Source organism: Annulohypoxylon maeteangense (genome assembly GCF_022496945.1).
Source record: "Annulohypoxylon maeteangense strain CBS 123835 unplaced genomic scaffold GGS22scaffold_1, whole genome shotgun sequence".
In the NCBI taxonomy this organism is placed as follows: domain Eukaryota; kingdom Fungi; phylum Ascomycota; class Sordariomycetes; order Xylariales; family Hypoxylaceae; genus Annulohypoxylon; species Annulohypoxylon maeteangense.
The window spans coordinates 500,746-523,927 of record NW_025953248.1 but is presented as its reverse complement, the minus strand read 5'-3'; the positions used below and the strand labels follow the sequence as shown (position 1 = coordinate 523,927).

Genomic DNA, 23,182 nt, shown 5'->3' with positions numbered 1-23,182 from the left:
TGATTACCTAAATAGGAAGGTAAAAGTTGCAGGAAAGCCGTGGTATAGGTCGGGTAAGAAGCTAAAGCTAAAGCTAAAAAGTGTACCGCTCTCCTATTGAACATTCGAAGGCCAATTGTCTCTGTCGGTGATCGTGGTTGTGGATTGTTCTTGCTGACCGTTTGACTCGAATCGTCGGTACAGATGGTACAGATGTTGGAATAATCCCAAAATCCAGCCAGTCACAGAAGATCGGGTCGGATGGTGGCAACGGACCTTGAACCACGAAAAACCGAAAAAACCGTAAAACCGCAATTGAACACTTCGTTATGCCGTAACAGCGTCTATTCCCCTAAAAAAGACGTGTTGTTAATCTTGTCCGAGAAAGCGGCACGTAGTTGTAGGAGAGGGTTGTCGACTTTTAGAGGCCGGCTGCTGGGAGGGAAAGGTGAGGAGGTAAAGCACCAAGCGAGAATGGAGGGTTTTGATGCTTTTTGTTCTGTACTAAAAACTAAAAAGCTAAAAGCTCTCTAGCTGACAGTTTTGCGGAAATCAAGCAGTGTGGAGTTTCAGTTACAACGGTGGTTGCGAGGTAACGCAGCCTGTGCTAGCATTAACGTCCAATACAATGGCAGGAACAGCCTATCCAGTGCCCACTAACTGTTCGTCGTCAGGGCAATTCAGTGGGCGCCTTCCGTTGCCTGGGGTGCCGTGAAGCTGAAAATGGAAGCTACCATGTCGTTAGCGTAGTTTCTCACTGTTTTACCCGCCAAGGCGCCAGGGCCCTGGAAAGGATTGGTAGAATTGGTCAAATTGATCAAATTGGTGGGTTAAGTGGGTCTGCGGGGCGCCAATATTACGCTAAAGGTTACCTAGGTACTTTTTTGACTTTTCTTAGTGGGAAAAGTGCCCGTTAGTTACATCATCACCCTTCAATATTTAGCGGTGAAAGCCTGGATTTTGTTACTCGGGTGCTGCAACTTACGTTTGGACTTTGTTAAATTTGTTCAAGAACCCTACACCTTGACACCTAGACACACCTATGCAGCTATCTTATTACCTATTCCATCCGAACCCATACGCTGATCGCGGAGAAAAAGTTCACAAATAATAGTTCACAACGCATTCATGAACAGGTCACGGACGAATTGTTACTATCCAACACGAGATGAAATCCACTGACAATTACAAGATCACCGTTCATGGTCCACGATCCAGATTACATAGTGCATACTCATTACCTAGCTATTCAGCAGCAGAAGCTGCGAAAAGAAGAAGAAACAATATGAAGTTCTTCTCTTACTATGTATGTACAGCTAGTCAGCTAGCTAACATTGGACTAGGTATCCTATCTAGGTATGTTCTAATAATCAGGATCCGACAGCGAAGAGGCCGAATCCAGGTCGAGTGAGACAATTTTTCCGTATGGGACCCGTCCTTCAGAGACATGTTCAGCCAAGCGAGTAGAGAACCTGGAATTAAGTAATCATATCCATGGCCTGCGCTGAAGACTAAGGACCGAATATTCGAATAATTCCATGAGCTAGGCGAGATTTTATACCGTCATAACCATTCTTCTCATAGATAATATCTTATTAACTACATATCATGACTTCCCGACCTACATACAAACCTACACCTTTCAACCACAACCACCTTGTCACACATCATCTTAGCTTGCGGCATAAGAATCAGACTAGCATCTATCAACTCTACGAACTCTATCGCCAAGTGCTGTATTCGTCGCTGTTATTCATGCATTTCATAGCCTGAATCCTGCCTTGCAGCCGATTACACGATCATCTTGCATAGCTAGGTATACATGGATCGCATATATCGTACATATCGCATAGCACAAGCTCTACACAACCTCTCAAACGCCGAGGAACGCGTTCGTCGTCCGCTTTAGGAAATACCCCAGCTAGAATAGGCGAATCCGTCGTCCAGGATCCACCAACTCGTTGTCAGTGTTTGGCTGTCAGCCCCGGTACGATAGCAAGGTTCTAGAGGCTGAGACGAGCTACTTGAACGGAAGTTTCGAAAGTCTCCCAAGCATGGCGTGGTAGTCAGCCTTTCACGGAATACCGGACTATGCGTTGAAGCTTTTCGCGTTGCTTCGGTCGTCGATTTCCGTTGTCCCGGTCCGTCAGTTCTAGGTAAGCTTCGGTCGTAGCAATGGAAGCGATATTTGCCCGGACTGCCCGTAATAAGTCAATTAGCAAAGGGAACGAGCTGTCTTAACCCAAGATTAGACGATTATTACTCTCTCCATACCCACGTGTATTCATGTCTTATTATTCCTCGAGGTTTCAGTCATTTTACGAAATTGCTGGATAGGTGCCGGGGCTAATCGAGGCTCTTTCAATAACACGGCAAAATAACTTGTTTTGCCTCATCTACGAACCCTGCCTCTACGGTAACTACATGTAGGTAGGTATTGTATGTACATCGCTACATACAATCCCTATTTTGCACGAGGCTGATTCTTTAGAAATTCCGCGACAACTGCGACAACTTCGTCGGCAGTTGGTCCCGAATCACCAAGGTTCCCGAACCGCGATTAGCCCTCCATAACGCTCCATAACTTGCTTCCCCGGATCCCATAGGCCGTTCGAAGAACCATCCCGCAAAAAACAACTTGACGCATGTTTCGACGGATACTGGTCTCGAATAAGGATGATTTCGTTTATTGCTTCCATGGGACGTGCATGCATCGAAGCTATGAATGATTACTAGGGTTACCCACTGGTTGCTACAGTGTGTCGTAGGATTCTCTGGTGGTTTTTTTGCTTTGTTACCCATCTAATGGATCGAGTCCACCCTCATGTCCGGCGTTGCTGTGGTGCTGCAATAATAAGCACCACCCTAGCACTTATGAGCATGGATGACCATTATCTTCAATTACTAAACTGCACAAAACTTCACACGTTGGGACCAGTTAGGACTATTTGAATGAGATTATTTACAGGAACTTATTCCCGACACTCGCCGATAGGTGCTTTCCCCCTATGTATGAACGGGTTATCGGAATTTTTTGCATGTCGGCCCTGGACTTCTTTTTTTAAACCACCTGGTAATATGTAATAATGACATCGGGCAGCTATCCTTAGTAGACTTTTTCTCGGCACTGAAATGACATCCATTACCAATATCGAAATCATTGATTGGCGTGTCCTGTGGTGATTGGACTCTACAGGCGCTTGCCCCATCAGTCATTTTATTTTGCAGAGGAAAAAAAAACTACTTGACATCTCACCGATGCTTTGCAGTCGCAGTCCCCCACTCGGTCATACTGTACGCACAAATATTTACAGGTAGGATGAGCTAAAGCTCTAGGCCTTTATCTAGACCTGGACCGCCCTGATTGACCTGACAACCCTTTGATGGTCTTCAAAGACTGGACCATGAGCCTCATTCGGAGATATTTGTTTCGTATCTTCATTTTAATAAAACCTTAACTCACGAATTTCTAAAAATTCATTTTTCTATCCGATCTTCAAACAGCCAAGCAGCGAAATGAGATCCAAATGTCGGATCGGCCTTACGAAGCTTCGTTTGTCATACGAAGATAAATGAATTGAAGCGCCAGTCCTACGATCCTAGACCTAAAAGCGTCTAAGTCAGGGATAATTCAGAATTGACTTGCGAACTAACAACTCCCTCAACGGCGTGTTAGACAACCTTGGAACAGCAATAGATAATATATTTCGATAGTATGTGGACCGTTTTCGATCGCAGATGAGGAACTCCGGTATTTTTTAGTCCGTGGCAGACGTCATCTTCACGTTGCTATGGATAAAGGTGGGATCTTCGCGCTCTCCTTGCTTACACGCGACACACTATCGTCATAGTCTGTAAATGGTTTCGCACCACCACCGAAACCCCTCAAGGGAATCAAGGAATCAAGAAATCCCGACCGGAGACATATGCATGCTACGATACCTACCTACTATATACCCCTAGTATGCTAGTATGTAGGCCAGGTAAGGGGACACTTCATAGTACGGGAATAGCCCTTTCAGCCCTTTCGCTGCAGGACATTTTTAGGAGTTTCAAAGATCTCGATTGCTGTTGATTGTTTACATTTTGAACGTGGCTGCGTGGTCGGGCTGCTATCGTACTGACCGCCTCTAATGAATGACCTGCATGATAGGGCGAGTCACAAGCCGCCTGAATAAAAGCCAGCAAGCCCCCATTGGCCAATAAGATCGCTAGGACGGCATTTCCCAACCTCGCGCTTATCGTCGCCCGGATTCATGGCGCCAATCTGTGAGACCTTCAGCTGTCCCGAAAGAAATCTGACTTCCGGACCGAGTAATCCCTGGCTACTCGCCCTGGATAAAAAGCCCTTCTGTCGGCTGAGTCGTCAATATACGCATAGTACAGCAGTCTGGCTGTGTATATACGGCTGTGTACGCTGTAGGTACGGTACCTTAAATCCCAAGCCACTAGCGATTCCCGAATGTAGGAGAGTAAGCGGCTAGGTATTTTGAAAAGGACCAACACGTAACGCCATTATCCATTCGTTTGATACATCCGACGATAAAATACGACTGTGATCAAATAATTGAGTGTGATTCAGATCGCACGGGCATGTTTGATGTTTAGCAAGGGGTCCGTAAGCGGCCGCCGAGATGCGGAGTTGGGAAGAAGTGGGAAGTGGGAAAGTGAGGGGGAGCTCAAGTGCTGTTTAAAAGGTACAAAAGTAAACAACTAATCCCGCGCCTGAGCGCGTGTCACTGTAAACATTCACCCCCGCCATCACGATATCACGAGAGACGGCTAAACTCAAAATAGTTTAACGCCGTAAGAGAGGTAGGGGAGCTTTGGGGAAGCTCGGATCTCCAGCGTTACATTTTTCAGAATCCTACATAGTACTTATGTAACTGTAGTCCTTGACCAGCAGGACCAGCTAGACGGGATCGTCCATTGCGTTTCTCTCTAAACCAACGATAGCTCCATCAAGGGTCGTCGATTGGCCAATTGGCCCGACTTAACGGACCTTAAATTCACACAGCCGGCCTAGCTCACCTGATCACAATGCTAGACTGCTTACTACCACCGACGTCTGAAACGAACCAGTCCATGCAAATTGGATCTTAGATCGTCGGAAAATCCTGATCTGGGAACCATCCAAAACGAAAACCACGCACGCAAATTCATTCCGTTTAAGCCGCAAACAACCATCTGTATGTCTTATAATGCTTATAGTGCACTGTCCTCCTTTTTCCGAAGCCGGTAGCTAAGTCCGTATGTCTGCGGCACCGGCCGGCTTGGTTGATACATCCAGCGCCGGCCTCACCCAAAATCCTGTCGTCGAAGGATCATCGCGATTGATGAAAGAGGGAAGGATGTCGTTAGTTGATGAGCTAGGTAGTCACTCGCAGATGCAGCTTCGATCAAGCAACCAGGAAGGCTAGCCCGGTGCGATGCCCTCAGCTGATTCGAATTGCCCTAGGACTTCAACACCAATAGAATTCGTGATCGGCCTTGTGGGCAGGTGGGATAGGATTCGATCCACTTTAAGAGAAGAGGCTAGTCGTGCTAGTGCTCGTCGTGAGGCACAGATGCATGTCGGCGGGGTTCAGCCCTGATGGCGCGATTACGATCTCTATAGCCACGCCCATCTGAGGGCTGCGCGAAGGCTTGGAACCGCTAGTTTAGTTTAACCTCATTGGCTCAATCAAAGTAGTAACACTGCCGAATAGAGGCCTCATTTCCAACTTGTTCAAACACTCATCGCATTTTGACTTGTATAATGATGTAAAATATAAAGGCGATATGTTTTTATATTAATTTCAATTGAAACATACGCCAGATTGAAATTATTGGAAGTACTAGCATTGATTCTTCATGTTCTGCTTACACCTGTGAGGGTTCCAGTTATTTCAATTGCCAATTGGCCAATCAGGTTAGTCGTCTGTTAGAAAAGTGGAACTCAATTCAACAGTGACACAGACGATGGTTAAACAGCAACTGTCATCTCTAACTAATTTTAACATCCGACAATTGGATTGAGACTTTCTTCTGTAGAAATATGTGAGTTCTTGTTATCATACGGCTTAAAGAAGAGTTTGTCGCTATGGTTCGGTACATCTTGGGAATTCTGATCAAATTAAATTTATTCGCTACATTAAAATTTAGTCATATTAATAACTACCTAGTACTTACCTGGTACTTCCTTAAGTCCAAACAGACATAAGATTTCATGTTTGGTATAACTTCATAATATGACTTTAGTTTGTCGCTATTAGTATGATATTATCAAAAGAATGAATGTCCCAATCATACACTGTTAACCTAAGACCTATGCCAAACGATAATATCATATCATAATCGATCCTTCTTCTACAATAAATCTATCAGTTGTATCCAAAGCTGACTCACGTAAATCTGAAATTGAGTCGTTCGTACGTCATCACAGAAAAGGGTGGAATAAAAGGGACTCATGATCCCTCATAACTCCCAACCGACAAGAATTGGTTCTTTCTGGATGAACATATCCCTATGACTTATGACGTTATAAAAGCCTCAGCGAATCTCAGTTATACTCGTTTAAACTTCGATTATGACGTATACAACTTGATAACTTCTCATGTCAGTCTCGTAATTATCTCCTATAAAAAAAGACCCATGGGTATTAGATTATATACCTATGTAACTATATATAGGCGCTAAGACATTAGAGTTGCGTTTATATTTAAGATTAAACACGTTATACGACAGGTGCGACCCTGTTTACGTCAAGGAACTTACAGGACTATACTTGTGCCTTCTGCCATATAACACGATATATGTGTGTATAGTTACATGCTTCGTCGGATAACATTGACGAAGTCTAAAAGCGTTTATTCTCATTTCTGCCGTTCCCCATCAAGACTATCAGGTCCTTTTTTACGACCTCTAGGGGATGCCGTTTAACTTTAAGTGTTGCCAGGTACTCCCTTTGTATAATCCGATACCATCACGTATAGACTTCACACTAGACAGAATAGTATCATGTACAACGTTTATCGACATGAATAACCACTCAAACAGGCGCGCCGTATGACAGAAGTAAACCCTCGTCGCTATTAGCTGTCAGGATCATTCCATGGATTCCTTTTCAGCCAAACCTTGTCTATAAATACTTGTCTACTCCTCCCCAATCTTAATTCTACAAGCTTTCATCTTTCATCTTTCATCTTCATTTCTTAACTCCCTATAATCCAAGTTCTACTATTTCCCCCATTTAACTTTTAATTTCCATCATTCGTAGTAGTATTCTTCACTTTGCGCCTATTTTACACTGTATCATCATCTTTTATATTCATCATTACCATTAGCTTGTTAACTCATAGCATATCACCTTGGAGGCAATATCTGCCTTAGGACTGCTTGGTAAGTAGGTAATTTCTCCATCTGCTTGCTTGTTTTGATTATACGTCAACCGATCCTTGAACCTACTTATCTCTCTCTCCGACTCAATTCATCGTGTTATCTTACATTTCCATTGAAGACTCTCGAGACTTTATTATGCATTATTTCCTACCTATCCTTAGGAGAACATGTCACAGTCGCGTTTTTATTGTTTCTATATTTTATACACGCTTTTGATCGCGTGTTTAAGTCATTTACGCTTTTTATTCTGATTATGACACACGACTGATAAAGTGTCCTTGCCCGTACCTACCTACCTTTTCTCCCCCTCTAAGCTACCTATCATCCATTCGCGTCATTTATTATGTGTCATCTCAATATGTCTACATCGGTTGGCCTTGAGGTGGTCTATTTACCAATAGCGACACTAACGAGGTGATTTCGACAGATGAGCCTTCCCTAACTGCAATTTGATTATTCCAGTTGATATATCCTCCTACAATTTCCCCTGTCAAAACTTTCTCCTATCCAACCCAACGACGTAACTCTCGTTTCACCTTCCTCATCATGATCCCCTCCTTACTTGCCTTACATTGCTGTCAGGAGGCGGAACCAACGAGCATGGAAACAACGAAGCTATTGTGAGCGGAACTCCGACCTGCTCCCGCCGAATAACACAAAATAAATATGGGGAATTTCCTTTGTCTACTCTGCTCTAGGGTTAATAAACAACACGTCCTACCTAGGACCTCCCACGCACTCGAACGGGCTGAACCCAATTTCTTCCAGACCAGTAGCCCTAACGGACCAGACCTCTAACAATTAGGATGGGGCTCACTGTTATATCTCAAGCCTATCAAGTATGTGTGAACCACTATCATGTTTATGATAGGTTCTGTCTTCCCTTCATGAGTGATGGGTCCTTCGAATTCCACTACAACATACCCCTTCTCTATTAATGGATACATCGTATCCTTTCTTATAACTGCGCGCCCACCTGATGATCCTACATAATTAGCTTGTCCATGGTTCTTTCACACTTGAAACACCGATCGCGAGTACCCTCATAGCGGGGGTTCGGGTCGACGTTGGGTAATACGTGAGAGCACGTCCACGCCTTCGGTGACAACAGGGTTCCCTTGAACGACTTCTTCATACAATCACTTTACAACCACTGGATCGGCATCGTCGAGGAATGTCCTATCTCCACAACCCCGACCTTCCCTTTCAAGAAGAGTCTTCGGTAAGTTCTTCAAGTATTAACATACTTGCCTATCCTCCACCTATCCTCCAAACTGACTTGGTCTTACTAGATCCTGAACAAATGTTCATCATAAGGCGATGACCGACCTTGCACACTATCTCATGATCTTACACTATCTTCTTACAGTAACCTTCGTCACTCAGCAACTTGACAAGGAGAGCCTCTAACTCAGGCCCAATGAGCAAGAATTTCAGCGCAGTTGGCTAAAGCTGAGGTGATTACATGGTGCTATACCTACCAAGCTTATAGGCAAGAGAGCGCGGATATGCGTTAGATCTAGACGAATGACTGACCATTTCTGAAGCGGCCAATAACAAGGGCAAGGGCATAGATTCCTACCCCAAAGTGTTCGCCTCCAGCGTCGATTATCCCGATGTGGTTCTGGTTAACCTTGATAAACATTCCTTACTTAAGCGACTACTGCACAGTCGTGGACAAGCGCGTTTAAATTCAAGAGCCGATCCTTTACCGGACTTGATAGCCTGAGGGAGATTATCACACACACGAGAATTGTTCTGGGGCCTATTCCTGCACCGGATCCTGAACCATCTCTTATAGCTCCTAAGACTCCGGGGAGTCTGACTGAGGCTATTGAATATATCGACGATATTTTCGCCACGCATGTTACCGTGGAGGAACAGCTTGAATGGATCGAGAACCATTTTCTCCCGAGAATCGTATGGTCGAAGCTGAAGTTGTCGTTTAAAAAAGTCCTTATTGGTTGCGAAGAACTGCTTGCTCTTGGCACAATTCACAAAGTTCATGGACGAGTTGCTGTTAAACCTTCTAGATCCGAGAAGTTGAAGTGTTGGCCGGTTCCGAAGGATCAGACAGGTGTGAGACAGTTTTTGGGTGCTCTGGGTCCTGTGCGAAGATGGATCAGAAACTGTGCTGAGATTTCGAGACCTTTGTAATTGCATGACTCACATGTTCTCCTTCCTCTAGAGCACCCTTATCAACAGAGAACACCTTATGCTGGGACACCATTGACCTTGCGTCTTGAAGACCTTTTTCTTACCTTGAACTCATCACTAGAGACACTCGATGGTATTTCGTAACTGGCAGGATTTTGAGTGCTAAGGAGATACTCAGAAAATCGACTGAATGGCTATGGCTGTCTTAGACTGCCAGTCGCACAGATTTGTTGAAATAGATGCCGGTTATGAGTATCATATTGGTTGATTAGTTGGTTAAGTTGCTAGTTCTAGGTAGTTGTCACGAGGCGGAACCAAAAGACTAGGAAACAACGACGTTGTTGCGCGAGGAGCTCCTAACTACCCTCGCTATAGAGAACATCGTTGTTTCCGAGGTGGGGGTTCGGTTTAGCAAGTCTCGCCAGAATCTCGGTTGAGTCAGGTGGCTCTCTGGCTGTAGTACCCATATTAGACCAGTTGTCTTGAGGAGTTTTTCTACTCTGGCTGGCATGCATCCTATTCCTTTCTTAGCATCTCCCATGACACGTATAGCTTCGAGAACGTTCAAGAATTAAAAGAACAACGACAATTGCTTGACAAGAACTTTTTCAAGATCAACGAGAAGGCCAAACTATCCGAACTGACAGACCCTACAACGTATTATGCCAACATGGCATATTTGGGAACGATTAGACCATGGTTCGACATGAGCGGCCAACAGAACCCTCACGGGGACTATACAGGCTGAATCCCGATCCCATAGACCTCTAGCTGCCAACCTGGAGGAAGACCGATGTCTCACAGTAGTGGTTCGCAGATAGTACATATATACCCCTTAAGTACAGGGTGTAGACTCCCAGCCACCTAATATTCCAGCAAGATTCGTCGTTAATCGCCGCGCGGACTTGGATGGATGGAATATTAGATGTGGGCACCTTCCATCCTGACCTCGACAACACTGCAGTTGGCTTGAGTGAGGTTGTGATACTGGGAAAAAAGACGCCTTGGCGCAGCGTGTACCTGTTCCTGGAACATGTACGCCCAGAAGTCGAACACTACCTGCACCGAGCAGAGCACAAAGAAGTCCCCCCCGTTACTCCGCGGACGGATCTAATGTTGGTGGTCGAGCATATTAGGCCAGGACGAGAAATATCGCTGTCTCACCGACAACACGTATGCCCTTCGCGAATTATTTCAGGAGTTCTGGACCTGCACGCGGATGACGCTAAGCTGCGTATGACTACGAAATACAACCCGAATTTTCCAGCTTTATGATTGTTTACCTATCACCTCATCATAAACTAGGTTCTGTCAGCTGGCATCATTGGTCTTGAATGGCTATTACCACTACTCTTCCTGTCCTAAGGAATACGCCCTGACAGCTCATCTTCCCATCCCCTTTCCGGTATGACGAACATCACAGAAAACGATATGGTTCCGTGTTCCTTACTTTCTCTGGATTCCCATCTTTCGCATCGCTCCCAGGTAATGAGTAGCGGCCACTAGGGCACCACTTAATGACGGAGCAACAACATGGGGGTGATTTCTTGCTTCTAAAGGGCAGAGAGAGGCTTTGTTCCTGGTAGAGAAGCGGGCCGAGATATCCGAGTTCAATCATTAGTTTGACAATGTCATTGTTTCTTGGTATACTGACGAGTATATCGAGGATGGAAGCGTCATGGATATGTGGATATAGGTGTCTGTGTGGAGATCTCTAGCTAAGGGGCTGCGCATGGCTTTCGGGGTTATTTGACTAGGTATTGTTGGAGGAGTAGACTATTGGGAGCCTGAGCAACTGTAGATCTGGTAGGATTGGACTTTGATCTGTTGGGGGTTTTTCTGTTTAGAGTAGACATGTTGATGACTGGTCCTGAGAAAGAGTATTTAATGAGGAATGGCTTTTATTTACACCGCGATCCTTAGCGGACAGGTCTAGAGCTTCTAGCGTAACAAGGTTGCCGCCTCCTTATTAAGTTTGCATCGTGAAAATGCCTTTTGCTCAATTGCCTCTATGTAGTCGTTCATGATCACGTGTTTTCGAGATTTCCCTTATTGTGTTCAACGCGACGCGACTTGGGGTAGTGGGGCACGCTAAAATTCGACCGCCTACCATATTTAGACGTGGGGTTACACTGCAGCGGCAAAACCTTTTTTCAACTGCTATTGGTAGAAAAAAATTCAGTAATAATTCAGCCTCTATCATTTTCAAGTTCTAAGGTAATTCCTAGAGCAATTCTAAAAGCTCCTTTACGATGGGTAAACGAAAGCGTGGCACTAATAAGGCTGGCACAAATGGCAGTCATCCTACTCAAAAACGGGCGAAGATTGATCAACCTCTTCAGAATGGTACCGAAGCAACATCTCTTGATCTTGAAAAGTCGCCGTTTACCGAGACTTTAGATGGAGAGGCTCGAAGACGGGAAGCGAAAGTATATGAACTACTTGGCAGTGCTGACAGCGATGAACGAATTGCTTCCGCCGATGCTCTTATCACCGGACTACTGGCCTCGTCGGAGACAGCCCTTGAGAGACATCTCGACCACCGCCTGTTCCGTGGGTTGGCTAGCTCGCGGAATGCGTCGCGAGTAGGTTTCAGTCTTGTTATAACCGAGTTACTGAATCAATTATTCGGATCCAAGGACCTGGCCAAGTCAAAATATCCTGGCTTGACATTCGACAAAGTCTTGAACATTTTAGTGGAGAAGACTACATCCAGTGGCCATGTTCCCGGCCAGGAGGAAAGGGACTGCTATTTTGGTCGCCTGTTTGGTCTTCAATGCTTCGTGGAATCTAAAGTTCTCTTTGATGATGAGACAAGATGGCCGAAGGTCCTAGAATTGCTTTTAGAGATGGCAGATAAGAAGGTCTGGATACGATCGCATTCTGCATGGGTTATTGTCGAGTCGCTACCCCAGATGGGACAGGATAGAGCGGAGGAAACGCTCCAGCAACTGTCCGATATTGGTCTTGGCAAGACTGCAGAGGGTATCGGTATCTGGATGAAGGCGCGAAGTTGCTATCCCGGCTTGAAGACACCCGCAAAGCCTTGGAACGATCCTATGAGTCCCGGCGTTCTACCCGAAGTTGCCCGAGTGCTGAAGGATAATGTGGCCCAAGATAACGGAGATGATGCTGCGATCACAAAAGCCAAGCAAGGGGGGTGGACTGCACAGTTGCACTTTGTCTGGGATCTCATACTTGCGACCTTCGTCGGACAAGATGCTGGTGAAAAGGGGAGAAAAGATCAGTTGAAGCTTTTCTGGACGACTGTTATTGATGGTAAGTTTATTTGGGATGGAGTTGTTGAACATTCTAATTAGTTGTTTAGATGGGCTCTTCTCTAAAAATGCTTCTGACGCACAGAAATTCCGCGGATTCGTCATATTCCAGAAATTCCTTCAGGGATTCGCAACAGACAACCCTAAGTTGGCCAGAGAATTGTTCACTCGAAATTTGATGAAGTGTTTGATGAACCAAGCTGCGAAAGAAGACCGGTATCTTCATCGAGCTGCGCTGAAAAGCCTTCAATCGATGGAGAAAGCTGTGCAGGCTTCTCCCGAACTCCTATTGCCAGTCCTCAAGGAGGTTCTTGGAAAACACGGAGTTTATGACTTTGACCAGCGAACCAATACCAAGACAATCGAGAATCTGCTACAATGGGTTACACCGGACGATGCGAAGACGGTTCTCAAGCTTCTTCGAGATTCTGTCATCATCGCAAAGGAGTAAGATCTTCAACTCCCCTATAATCCCCTATAATCCAATTGATTTACTAACATACTACTAGCAATGAATCCTCCGACATCGAGAAATTCAGACAAGTCTACGCCGGTTATGTGTCAAAATTAGCAACACAGGCTAAACAGGTTCCTGAAGCCTCTGATAATGACGACGATGCTATCAACATTGCGGAGCTTAGTGTAAAAGAACTGGCAGCATGCGCGTATTCGACACAGCCACAATTCAAACCTGATCTTTCAGATAAGTCAAGGGAGGCTTTCCGCAGATTACTTGCACATACGATTGGAAAGGTTATGCAGCGGCGAGACGACGCCGAGTACTTATGCAACGTCGTAATCTCAGTCGAACCTACGGCAGTGAGCATGAGCGAAGAAATAAACGCTGAGCAAGCGAGCGCATTAAAAGCTATGCGGAAATGGCTTAAAGCTGGGAAAAAATCAGATGATAAGTCAGGGGCATCTACTGGCCTTGCTCTACTATACGCCATCGCTATCCTACAACTATATGATGGGGCACCGGATGCAATCAGCATCCTCCAAGATCTAGAGCGATGCTCGGAAAAGATGAAAAGCAAGGAGAGCGGGAGCTCGGAGCTCTTGGTGGAAATATTGCTATCGTTAGTCTCTCGGCAGTCACCTATGATGAGACGGATCGGCGAGCGGGTCTTCGAGATATTTACTTCGCAAATATCGGCCGAGGCTCTTAATCTTCTAATAGAGCCACTTGTTGCAGAGGAAAACGAAAAGGGGTACCAAGCTCTATTTGAGAATCTTGACGATGAGGACGTGGAAATGGATGATGCCGAGGATTCGGGTTCGGATGAGGAAGTTGATGATGTGGAAGAAGACGAAATGTCGGAAATTGGCTCTGATGTTGAATTCGTTACTTTGAACGGCGAAGAGGCTGCGGATGATGAGGACGAAAACGAAGACGAAGATAGTGACGAGGACGAGGATAACGAGCAAGACGATGCTAATGCCAAGGAGCTCGCAGACCTTGACGACGCCCTCGCTAAAGTTCTAGGGAGCCATCGTCTAGACAAAGACAAAGAAGCCGAATCGTCAGACAATGACTCCGACATGACAGACTCGGAGATGATAGCGCTAGACGAGAAGCTCGTCGAGGTCTTCAAGCAGCGCGTTAAGAAAACTGGGAAGAAAAAGGAGAAAAAAGACGCTAAGGAATCTGTTATCATGTTTAAGCACCGCGTCCTCGACCTCATCGCCCTGTACCTTAAGCACGAGGTCACGGGCCTCCAGTCCTTCCTCCTCCTCCCCCCCCTACTCGAACTCGCACGCACTACCACCGCCAAACCCCTCGTCAACAAGGCCGCTGCAGTCATCGATAGTTTTGCTAAGGCGGCTAAGAAAGCGCGCTCTACCTCCACTATTAGCAAAGACGACTCGGACGATTACGACCCTACCGCTATGCTCGCCCTTATGGACGACATCCACGCGGAGGCCGCGAAAGATCCGTCCCACGCGTTCGTCAGGGCCGCGTCTGCGGCTTCTCTGCTCGTCGCTTCGAGCTTGGTCGCTGATGACGATGAGGATCTTGTGGACTATGTTAATCAAGGATATGCGACGACGTTTGCGAGGTGTCAAAGAGGCGAGGCGAAGATCCCCGGACTCTTTTTCACGGATTGGATTAATTGGGGGATGGGACGGGCGGCGAACGCGAACGCGGGTGCGGGTTCTGGTGGTGTCGGAGGTACCGGAGAAGCCGGAGGACAGGTATAGGGGTCGTGGAGGTGTCGCAAGGACGGGTGATTCGGCGGTCGGAGGTTCGAGGTATGTAGTGGAACGTAATTCGAGTGCTGTCTTTACTAGATTCTACCGGTCGCATGAGTTCTTGGTCTCTATCTAGGAGGTAGGACCCGTCGGAGAATAGGGAGAAAGTTGATTTGTACGTGACCTTCTTTTAGGTAGGAATCACTGCTCTTGTGCTTTCCCCGCACTTCAGCCTCTCTCGGAGGTCCCGACACGCGGCACAAAGACGCTCGCCGACTCATCTTGTCTTGGCTAATACGAACTGGAATGATCTCGGAGATTATCTCGAGATGCTCACCAAAGCTTCTGAATGATGCTAATCTCTATAGGAGCAAGAATAGGTTGGGGAGTTCATGAGTTTAATTCTAACTACTACTATTAGGTGTGGACGAAATGTACGGTGTCCAATAAGCATTCAATGTTGCTTTTTTTATCTATCCAGGTAGTAATCTATCTAGGTAGGCGGCTTACCCCCCAACCACTCATTCGTAAGCCACAATATGACAACCTCTATTTATTTATTTTTTTTTTTTCGCTGCTTCCGCTCGACAATCCGACGCACCGAGTCTGTTGCCAACGACCGCTCATCCCACAAGTTGAACGCGAACTAGAAACCGTTAGCATTTGATAGCCGGTGAGGGCTGGGCTAGGAGATATTATTCTTACCTGAAAGGTACCGTGGGCGCAATCACAGGTAACTACCCCGATCATCCCGTAAAGAAACGGCCTGCTGATGGTACTCCAGGCTCGTTGACAGTGTTTATATGCTGGTAGTTCTCCCCGTCGACAGCTTCGTAATAGCGGCCATCGGGGGCAATATAAGCTCTGGAGCCGTTGTCACGAAAGAAAAACAGGGTGCTATCGCTATAGGCAAAGAATAAACCTCTGGCGATGAGGTGAGGGGTTTGGTCCGTTATGGTCGCAGTAGAAGCTGACTCGGCCGATGGTGATCCATGCTGAGAAGGGGCTACGTATCCTTCCTCCTGAAGCATGTTCGGTCCATTTAGGACAACCTCACCTGGAGTCGGGTTGGATGTAGCAGTGGATGCAGCAGTAGACGCATCAGCAGGCCCGTTGTTGCCGGCACCGGCAGAACTGGGAGCTACTCTCTGCTCACGCTGTTGAGACACGTCAAGGTTGCGAGAGCCAAAGGTTGGCGAATGAACCTGTTCCTGAGCCACCGAGGGCATCTGTGTGCCGTTGGGACCCTGCTGATGTTCATCTGGTGAGTGGTTCTCAGACAAGCGATTTTGCTCCATAACGAAGTTGGGTATGTATTGGCTTGGCGATAAAGGAAGTAACGATGTTGAACGTTGGGTGAGGGTTGGGTGAAGCAATAGAGAGCTGGTAATGTTGAGGGAGATTTGGCGATTATTTACCTACGTAAATATGGATCTAACGGTAGCTCTTTGCTGGACTCCCATCTCCAGTCAGGGGAAGCAGGCTAACTAAATAGGAGTTCGAGAGGGGATGAGGAGACAGGGGATAGAAATTTTTCTGATGTCCAAAGTTCTTCCAATGCCTAAACTCGTGTGAACTTGGAATGCTGAGTGGGTATCCGGCTGTATCTGCCATAGAAAAGCGCACGAGTACCTAGTACTCTTAGTGCTTAAGCATGAATAAGATACGATATCGCACTGCAATAACAGCTATGATGGATCCCTCCCGTTACACAGCAGGTAACCTACCTAGGTACATCTCGAGTGCCGCTCGATATCCACTTCGATGCACATAGGTAATTGAATAGGTATGTACAATCGTAACCAAGGCTTGGGTAGATTGGCCAATTAAAGAGAACAGCTTACTACCTCTGTCTTTTGATTGGGTTAGATGACGAGTTGAAAACTGCGCTGTTCGTTGTGTCTTAGGGGATAAGCTTCCACATATAACCTTGGAAGCTTCAGATCAACTTGAGGAGCATACCTACCTACATTTCTAGCGACGACTACCTAGTATTATTGTGCTATTTCTCGGTTCTTCTAATTATATTCAAGTACTGGTGTCAGCTTTATCGTCTTAGCTGGCACAAGTTAGCAGGCAGGGGTTAGGGGACAGAAATTTCGCTGATAAATCACTGTTGTATGTATATCATACAAAAGCATCTTGTTAAACTACTGCAATAATGTGACTATTTGGTACAAACTGTAATGACGATAGCTCCTAAAAGGGAAGAGCACTTAGAAGGATTCAATTATGATTGGTAGGTACATTCGGCATAACCCCTGCAAATATCACTGTACATGTAAATCTTGGGACTAAAGGCGGAAAAGAGCTATCCTCGTCTCGAGGCAATGATAGTACCGCTTCTTTGCAAGTCCGTGGTAACGTTTGAGTTCCATTTTCGGTGAAATGAATGTCATGAAAAGATGAATGCATTTTTTTTACGTAATGGATATTCTTATCTTATATATTGCCATGTACCTACTTATTTAAATGCGAAGGTAGTTCCAGAGAACTTGAATTGAAAGCTACTGCCTACTGCTTACCTACGTCGGTGGGTATTCCATTGACGTAACTTAGGGGTCTTAGGTACTATGTAACTACCTCCTATATCGTCATGCGAGTTTTAAGGCATAGTACCCTACTAATTTTTTAGCGCACACAGCTTGGAAGTTTCTTTGTCGCCTGCCAGCTTGCTGATTACCTAGTACCTAAATTAATTCCCCCACCTCCCCACCTACCCCATTTATGTACCTACCTACTATGTAGGTAGGCAGTGTTTCATTAAATTGCGAAACTAAGTAGCTATGTACAATACATACCTAGCCTACCTAGTAGGTACCTAAACACATATCTTTCGATGATTACAGAGGTGCCTTGAGACAAATCGGCGATCTGTTCCGCCAGCTGGTAGAATAGGGCTTGCAGCTGGTTGACTAACTGATAGGTATTGATGTATGGTAAAATCTTTTGAAAGGCACCTCTGTACCTAGGTATTCAACTGCGTCGCCAACAGCTAACAGCAATACACACGATAACAAAATATGATAAAAATTTCATTGATTCTTTCTTACTATAACTATGCTATAACTCTGGTGCAAACCAATGAATGACCAATGCTTAATATACAAGACTTTACATATTCGCCGCCAATACGCACCTTGAATCGTTTTTAGGAGGCTGGGGTCAAGCTCACCGGCAGCAGCCTCAGATTTGTGGCTGAGAAATCATAATTGATTTTCCCACTTGGGAACCCGAATAGTACAGCAGGCGTCTCTGAGTAAATTTCATTGGAAGGTGATATGGTGATATATGGCCTTGCTTCCTGCCCTATCTGCTTTTTCATTCCCGCCGTCCTATCAAGGTTGGTGTATTGTGAAACATGCGTAACGCCACCGACGCATGTGTCCGTCTCGTTATGGAATTCTCAAGATATCAGGTATACACCGCTTGTGATAATTGTCTTACCTGGCACATATAGGTAATCCGTGGTGAAACTCCGTTGGTATATACCTGCCTCCTCGGGGCGGGGAGAAATGTCCCAAACCCTCCTCGTTTTCGCACTCCTAATAGATCTTCGAATGGTTCTCGGAAATCATCTTCTCTCGATATCCTGCTGGCCAGTTGATCTAGACATTCTATCGCACAGACTTGATTTCGCGAAAAGATTAGCAAAATGAGTATAGGATCCCTAATCCCGCAACTAGCGGGCCTCTCCTACAACCCGCCGAACTCTCGTGCGCCGGGTCTTGGGGGGCAGAACTTCACGCACTGCTGCCTCCTCGCGCTCAAAGACTCGCTAACCGTCCGCCCCGACGGAAACCTCTCATACTCAACGACGTCGTTCGTCGCGCCCGGAGTCTCGCTCAGCTCCCTCGAAACCGCGATCCACGGCGACGAGTTCCCGTGCGGCGCAGCCTGGAACGGTGACACGGCGGGGGCTCCCGTCGTACAGGTGCCGTACCACTGGTGCGAGAACCGGTGTCCCGGGTGGGAGATCTCGCACTCGTCCGTCATGCAGCAGTGGGTCGGCCCACTGGTCCAGTTCATCGTCCCGAGTCTCGCTTTCTGCACGAACGTCCCGCGGACCCATAAGTTGGCGATCCCTGAGATCGTGTTCAAGGCCCACCCAAGGACAATCGTCGGGCTCATGACGTATTGGATTAGGTTGCTGGGCGCTGTCGTGCTTATGACGCTAGACACGGTCGTTTGGCTTGCGATTTGCTTCGCGTTTGCGGGACCTATGTTGCTTAGTGCGATGTATGAGTATGCGCTGGATCGGAAGGTGTTGGAGTTTTTGGCGCCGAATGGGGAAGTACCGAATATTCCGCCGCGCATGAGAGCTCAGTTGCTCCTGGCTGTTGTTGTGGGGAATATTCGCATGGCTACGCTTGAGAATGAGGAGTTTGGGGGTGAGAGTCGTCATCACAGCGCTGTTTCGACTGATTTGGAGGGGAAAATCCCGATAGCTCCGAGTCGGACGATGAGTAGGTTGGTGCATAATAGCGTCTGGAAGAGGGTCATGGTGATGGTTGACGAGCACGAGGCGTTGAAGTTGGCGTGCCGAGCTAACGAGGCGGTTGTGACTCTGCCGACTAAACTGAAGGCCCTCCTCAACGCGCAGGCGAGCTTCGGATCGACAGTTGGAGCGCCGGTCTTATTTTTCCTCGGAAGTTTCGTCTATACCGTCTTAGACTCGGATAATAATCTGGGGGATAATGACACTGCGCATGCTCTAGCTTTTGGATTGTGTGAGTTATTGCCTTGAAAATATCTCACATTCATTGGCGACGTTTAATTGCTAACAGCTGATTATAGGGTGGATGGTGATTCCTTACCTCGCTATAATTGTGTGTATCTCTCAAAATCGTCAACTACCCCTATCCATTTCCTAGGCATAACTCCGCCAAGCGACATGCGAACGCTAAGTTTGAAACATTTCCAGCATAGACCCTGGACAATCAGGAAATACTAACATAATATGTTCCAGTCCTGCGCGATGTTAGCATCCAACAGTCCCAGTACACTCGACGGTATCGTATACGACGGCGGTATCACCGCCCCAAAAGACGAATACGCCGAAGGCATCTGGAAGCAATATCTCAAAAAGGCCAAGAACTACAGCGGGATCGGTTTCATGATACGGCAGATCGAAGGCTACAACCCAGTCGAAACGGCATTCGAGGGCCGGTTTCGAACCGTTAAGCTCTGGAAGCGCGGTTTGAACAAGCGTGAATGGGTTCAGGAGGCCATTGGCGAATACATCGCTTCCTCGGCATACCGCAGAGACAACCGTATCCAGCCCGACGATTTACGCAAGTCCCTTACGCTGAACCCGCAAGACTGTCTCTACGTCTTCATCAGTGCCCTTTTCGCGGTGCTGGTTCCCTGCGTCCTCGCGTTCCTGACGTCGTATAATACGCCACAAGCTGGACTCTCGTGTCGCAGTATGACGTATCTCGTCTACGCCATAAGCCAAGTATGCGAGATGGCGTTGTGGACGTGCGCTGCGAGGTTAAGGATACGGTACGGTACGAGGTGGTCCGAGACGAATCCCACGGTGAAAAGAGTATGTTGGTGGGGACAAGTGTTCGTGGGGTTCTTCTCGATATTCGCGGCGGTGGGAGGCACATCTATGCAGCTTTTAGGCGTGTATCGCAGCTGCGCTTGTAAGGTACCTGTGAGGTATTGGCCACGACTGAACGACCCGAATGCGTATATCGTGCTCAGCGACAACACTGCAGAAGATATCGAGGCTGCTCGACGCTGGTGGACGGTTACGGGGAGTACGGCTGTGGGCATTATCGGGTTCGTTTGCGCGCTTGCATGGTGGCATCAGCGGCGGCTCCGAAAGGTGTTTCGAGATGTAGCGGAAAAATTGGATGGCGATGAAGTGATGAATGAGCCTATGATGCAACGTCCAAGGTGGTGAATTCCCTGCGTTTTACTAATGGCTTTTTGTAGTCACATTTAGTCCGCTATCCTGAGAAGTCAACACAATTTTCTTCAAATTTCAATAAATCATAATCCACCGTTCCATTCGCAAGGCCGAATATGACCTCAACTATCCGATTTAAATGCTCTGTAATGTTGCGCCGATGATATGCTCTCAATGTAATCTCATATGCATCCGCCTCTTCCATCATTCTTGTGATGCGAAATCAAATCAGCTGCTGGCCCAGATGCTGTACACTATCATGCAGATTCTTGCTAACTGTTATTTTGACTGCTAAACTCTTTGATCAAGTAAGATGCCACCCGAACGCCATGGCAAATACCGCAAACTCAAACGCGGGTATCATAACTTTTGCGAACTACTAACGCCGGTCCCGAAAATGCTATTGTTTCTGCTCAATTAAGCAGTGAAATCCCAAGGCTTGAAAGCTTCCTTGAATTTCTCGACGTCTTCAGTCTCCTCAGCGATAGGCTGAGTGACGTCTCTCCAGTTGATTCGGCTCTCAAGTCCGAGAAGCTTAGCGATCACCCGACGACCAAATTGAAGATCGAAGCGAATTTTACTGTCAAAACGCATCACCAACTCCTTGCTTTGGATGCCGGTGTCGCTATCATCGGCCCAGATCCAGACACGGAAATAGTCGGACGTCTCATCGATACCGGACTCTATGGTCACTTCTTCAAAAGCCGGGAACTGGCGGTTCTCGGCTTCTACTTTGAAACCAGCTTCAACTAGGCCCTTGCGAATGAGATCCGTAGGGACCGGGATGAATTGCCAATGAACGTGAATTCCATGTTGCCGACTGATCTCGAAAGTCACTGCGCCCAACTTGAACTTTGACTCCGTCGCAATCATAGCTTGCATAGACTCCTTGAAGCGCGCCATCTCCTTGTACGTTTTGTCCGCATCTTGTCCCATAGCGCGAATAGTGGGCTCATGAGGAAGGGGTATGATGATTTGATGTCCTGGAAAAGAGAGGCCGGATGAGGCGAATGTGTCTGAATCAGGTAGTGGACCCTTGGAAGTAGTGACATAAGAATCGTCTCCTATGCAGCAGATCATATGGGTGTCTATTTGCGTGTTGCTCAGGCAGAAGAAACACCGATCAGGGCCGGGAGGAGGCGATCGTTCCTTCCGACGGCGTACATGACGGCCCCCTCCGCGATGACCAGTAGCATCCCCACTGGGAGCTGGTCGTTTCCGTGGGTTGGGTTTAGGAAGGAACGGAGAAGATGTGCTGCCAGGAGGTATGGTAGAAGAAGGCGCTTCTCCAGGGACAAGATTGAAGGCATACATGGCCTTCGCTTTAACTTCGTTGCCATAAGGAGCAAGTGAGATGAACCGAGTAATAGGTATCTGGTCGGATTCGGGGTTACTAGGCGGGTGGAAAAAGGGCTCCCGTTCGTAGAAAAAATCTCCAGATGAGGCTGCGAAATGGTAGCGAGGCTTAAGGGTAGTACATAATTCGGCTATCTCGTCGCTGCTTGCGATAGAGGTTTGTTGCTCTAAGGTGGGCGGCTTGCTCGAATTTGCCCAGATTCCGGAGGGCCAGCACGTTGTTAATAAGATGTCGGCGGTGTTAGCGCCGCGCAGTATCTTCGCATCATCGGCTGTATGCAGCGGAAGGTGTTGTTCATTCGATTGACCACCCACAATAGACTTGTCAAGAGCGCCGCCTAGTACCACGATTCGGACCCCATCTGAAGTTTTCGTAATGCTTCGTTTACCAAGGAAATGGAGGTTTTCGCAGACCTGCATACGTGGTGAGATTAGAACTAGCAGAGATGCATAGTTGGGAAAGCACTTAGACGTACATCTTCGCCTTTCTCAACGCGCTTGACTACTTGATCAGGCAAGGGAATGGTGCCTGTAGTGAAATAGGTTGAGATTGGTATTTGGATATCCCCATTAAGGAGCCGCGACAAGGAACCTTCGTCTTGGTCGAACGTAAAGAGATCTCCAGTAACTATGGCGAAGGCAAAGTTCTGCTTCTGGTGCAAAGCTGTGAGCTTCTGGAAAGCGGACTCGAATTTGCCGTTAACGCTACCGAGGACGAAACTTATAAATGTTGGTTAATTATTACTCTCAATAGGATCGATTGAATGAATTCACTTACATTTTTGCCGCCATCGTGAAGTTGTTAGAACGCGCTCGGAACGCGGAAGCTTGAAGATGAAGGTTGGAAGTTTAAAGCTTAGGGCTCCTAATTGGCTGTAAGCTGAAGATACTAAAGTTTGGATGAGCAGGGATAGGTGTAGGA

The 23,182-nt window shown here is 46.8% G+C and overlaps 3 protein-coding genes across 3 annotated transcripts; 2 read left to right on the top strand and 1 right to left on the bottom strand.

The window, feature by feature from the left end:
* The first annotated feature begins 11,744 nt into the window (after window positions 1-11,744).
* On the top strand, window positions 11,745-15,220 carry GGS22DRAFT_1875 (DNA polymerase phi-domain-containing protein). The gene is made up of 3 exons (XM_047964598.1): window positions 11,745-12,795; window positions 12,845-13,241; window positions 13,304-15,220. The coding sequence occupies exons 1-3, from the start codon at window positions 11,769-11,771 to the stop codon at window positions 14,994-14,996; spliced, it is 3,117 nt and encodes a 1,038-aa protein (XP_047823457.1). The 5' UTR covers window positions 11,745-11,768; the 3' UTR covers window positions 14,997-15,220.
* Window positions 15,221-18,547: 3,327 nt separating this feature from the next.
* On the top strand, window positions 18,548-21,016 carry GGS22DRAFT_1858 (uncharacterized protein). Its single transcript, XM_047964374.1, has 3 exons — window positions 18,548-19,717; window positions 19,785-19,816; window positions 19,957-21,016. The coding sequence occupies exons 1-3, from the start codon at window positions 18,643-18,645 to the stop codon at window positions 20,896-20,898; spliced, it is 2,049 nt and encodes a 682-aa protein (XP_047823456.1). The 5' UTR covers window positions 18,548-18,642; the 3' UTR covers window positions 20,899-21,016.
* On the bottom strand, window positions 20,939-23,142 carry GGS22DRAFT_148746 (CwfJ C-terminus 2-domain-containing protein-like protein). Its single transcript, XM_047959038.1, has 3 exons — window positions 23,039-23,142; window positions 22,737-22,980; window positions 20,939-22,674 (listed from the first exon to the last, which is right to left on the bottom strand). The coding sequence occupies exons 1-3, from the start codon at window positions 23,050-23,052 to the stop codon at window positions 21,322-21,324; spliced, it is 1,611 nt and encodes a 536-aa protein (XP_047823455.1). The 5' UTR covers window positions 23,053-23,142; the 3' UTR covers window positions 20,939-21,321.
* Window positions 23,143-23,182: the final 40 nt, after the last annotated feature.

Coding starts and splice junctions, on each gene's coding strand:
- GGS22DRAFT_148746 (XM_047959038.1), bottom strand. Junction 22,675..22,736: donor GCGTTGAGAAAGGCGAAGAT/GTACGTCTAAGT, acceptor CCACGTATGCAG/GTCTGCGAAAACCTCCATTT.
- GGS22DRAFT_1875 (XM_047964598.1), top strand. CDS start 11,769: ATGGGTAAACGAAAGCGTGGCACTAATAAGGCTGGCACAAATGGCAGT. Junction 12,796..12,844: donor CTGGACGACTGTTATTGATG/GTAAGTTTATTT, acceptor TTAGTTGTTTAG/ATGGGCTCTTCTCTAAAAAT. Junction 13,242..13,303: donor TCTGTCATCATCGCAAAGGA/GTAAGATCTTCA, acceptor ACATACTACTAG/CAATGAATCCTCCGACATCG.
- GGS22DRAFT_1858 (XM_047964374.1), top strand. CDS start 18,643: ATGAGTATAGGATCCCTAATCCCGCAACTAGCGGGCCTCTCCTACAAC. Junction 19,718..19,784: donor TGCTCTAGCTTTTGGATTGT/GTGAGTTATTGC, acceptor AGCTGATTATAG/GGTGGATGGTGATTCCTTAC. Junction 19,817..19,956: donor TTCCTTACCTCGCTATAATT/GTGTGTATCTCT, acceptor AATATGTTCCAG/TCCTGCGCGATGTTAGCATC.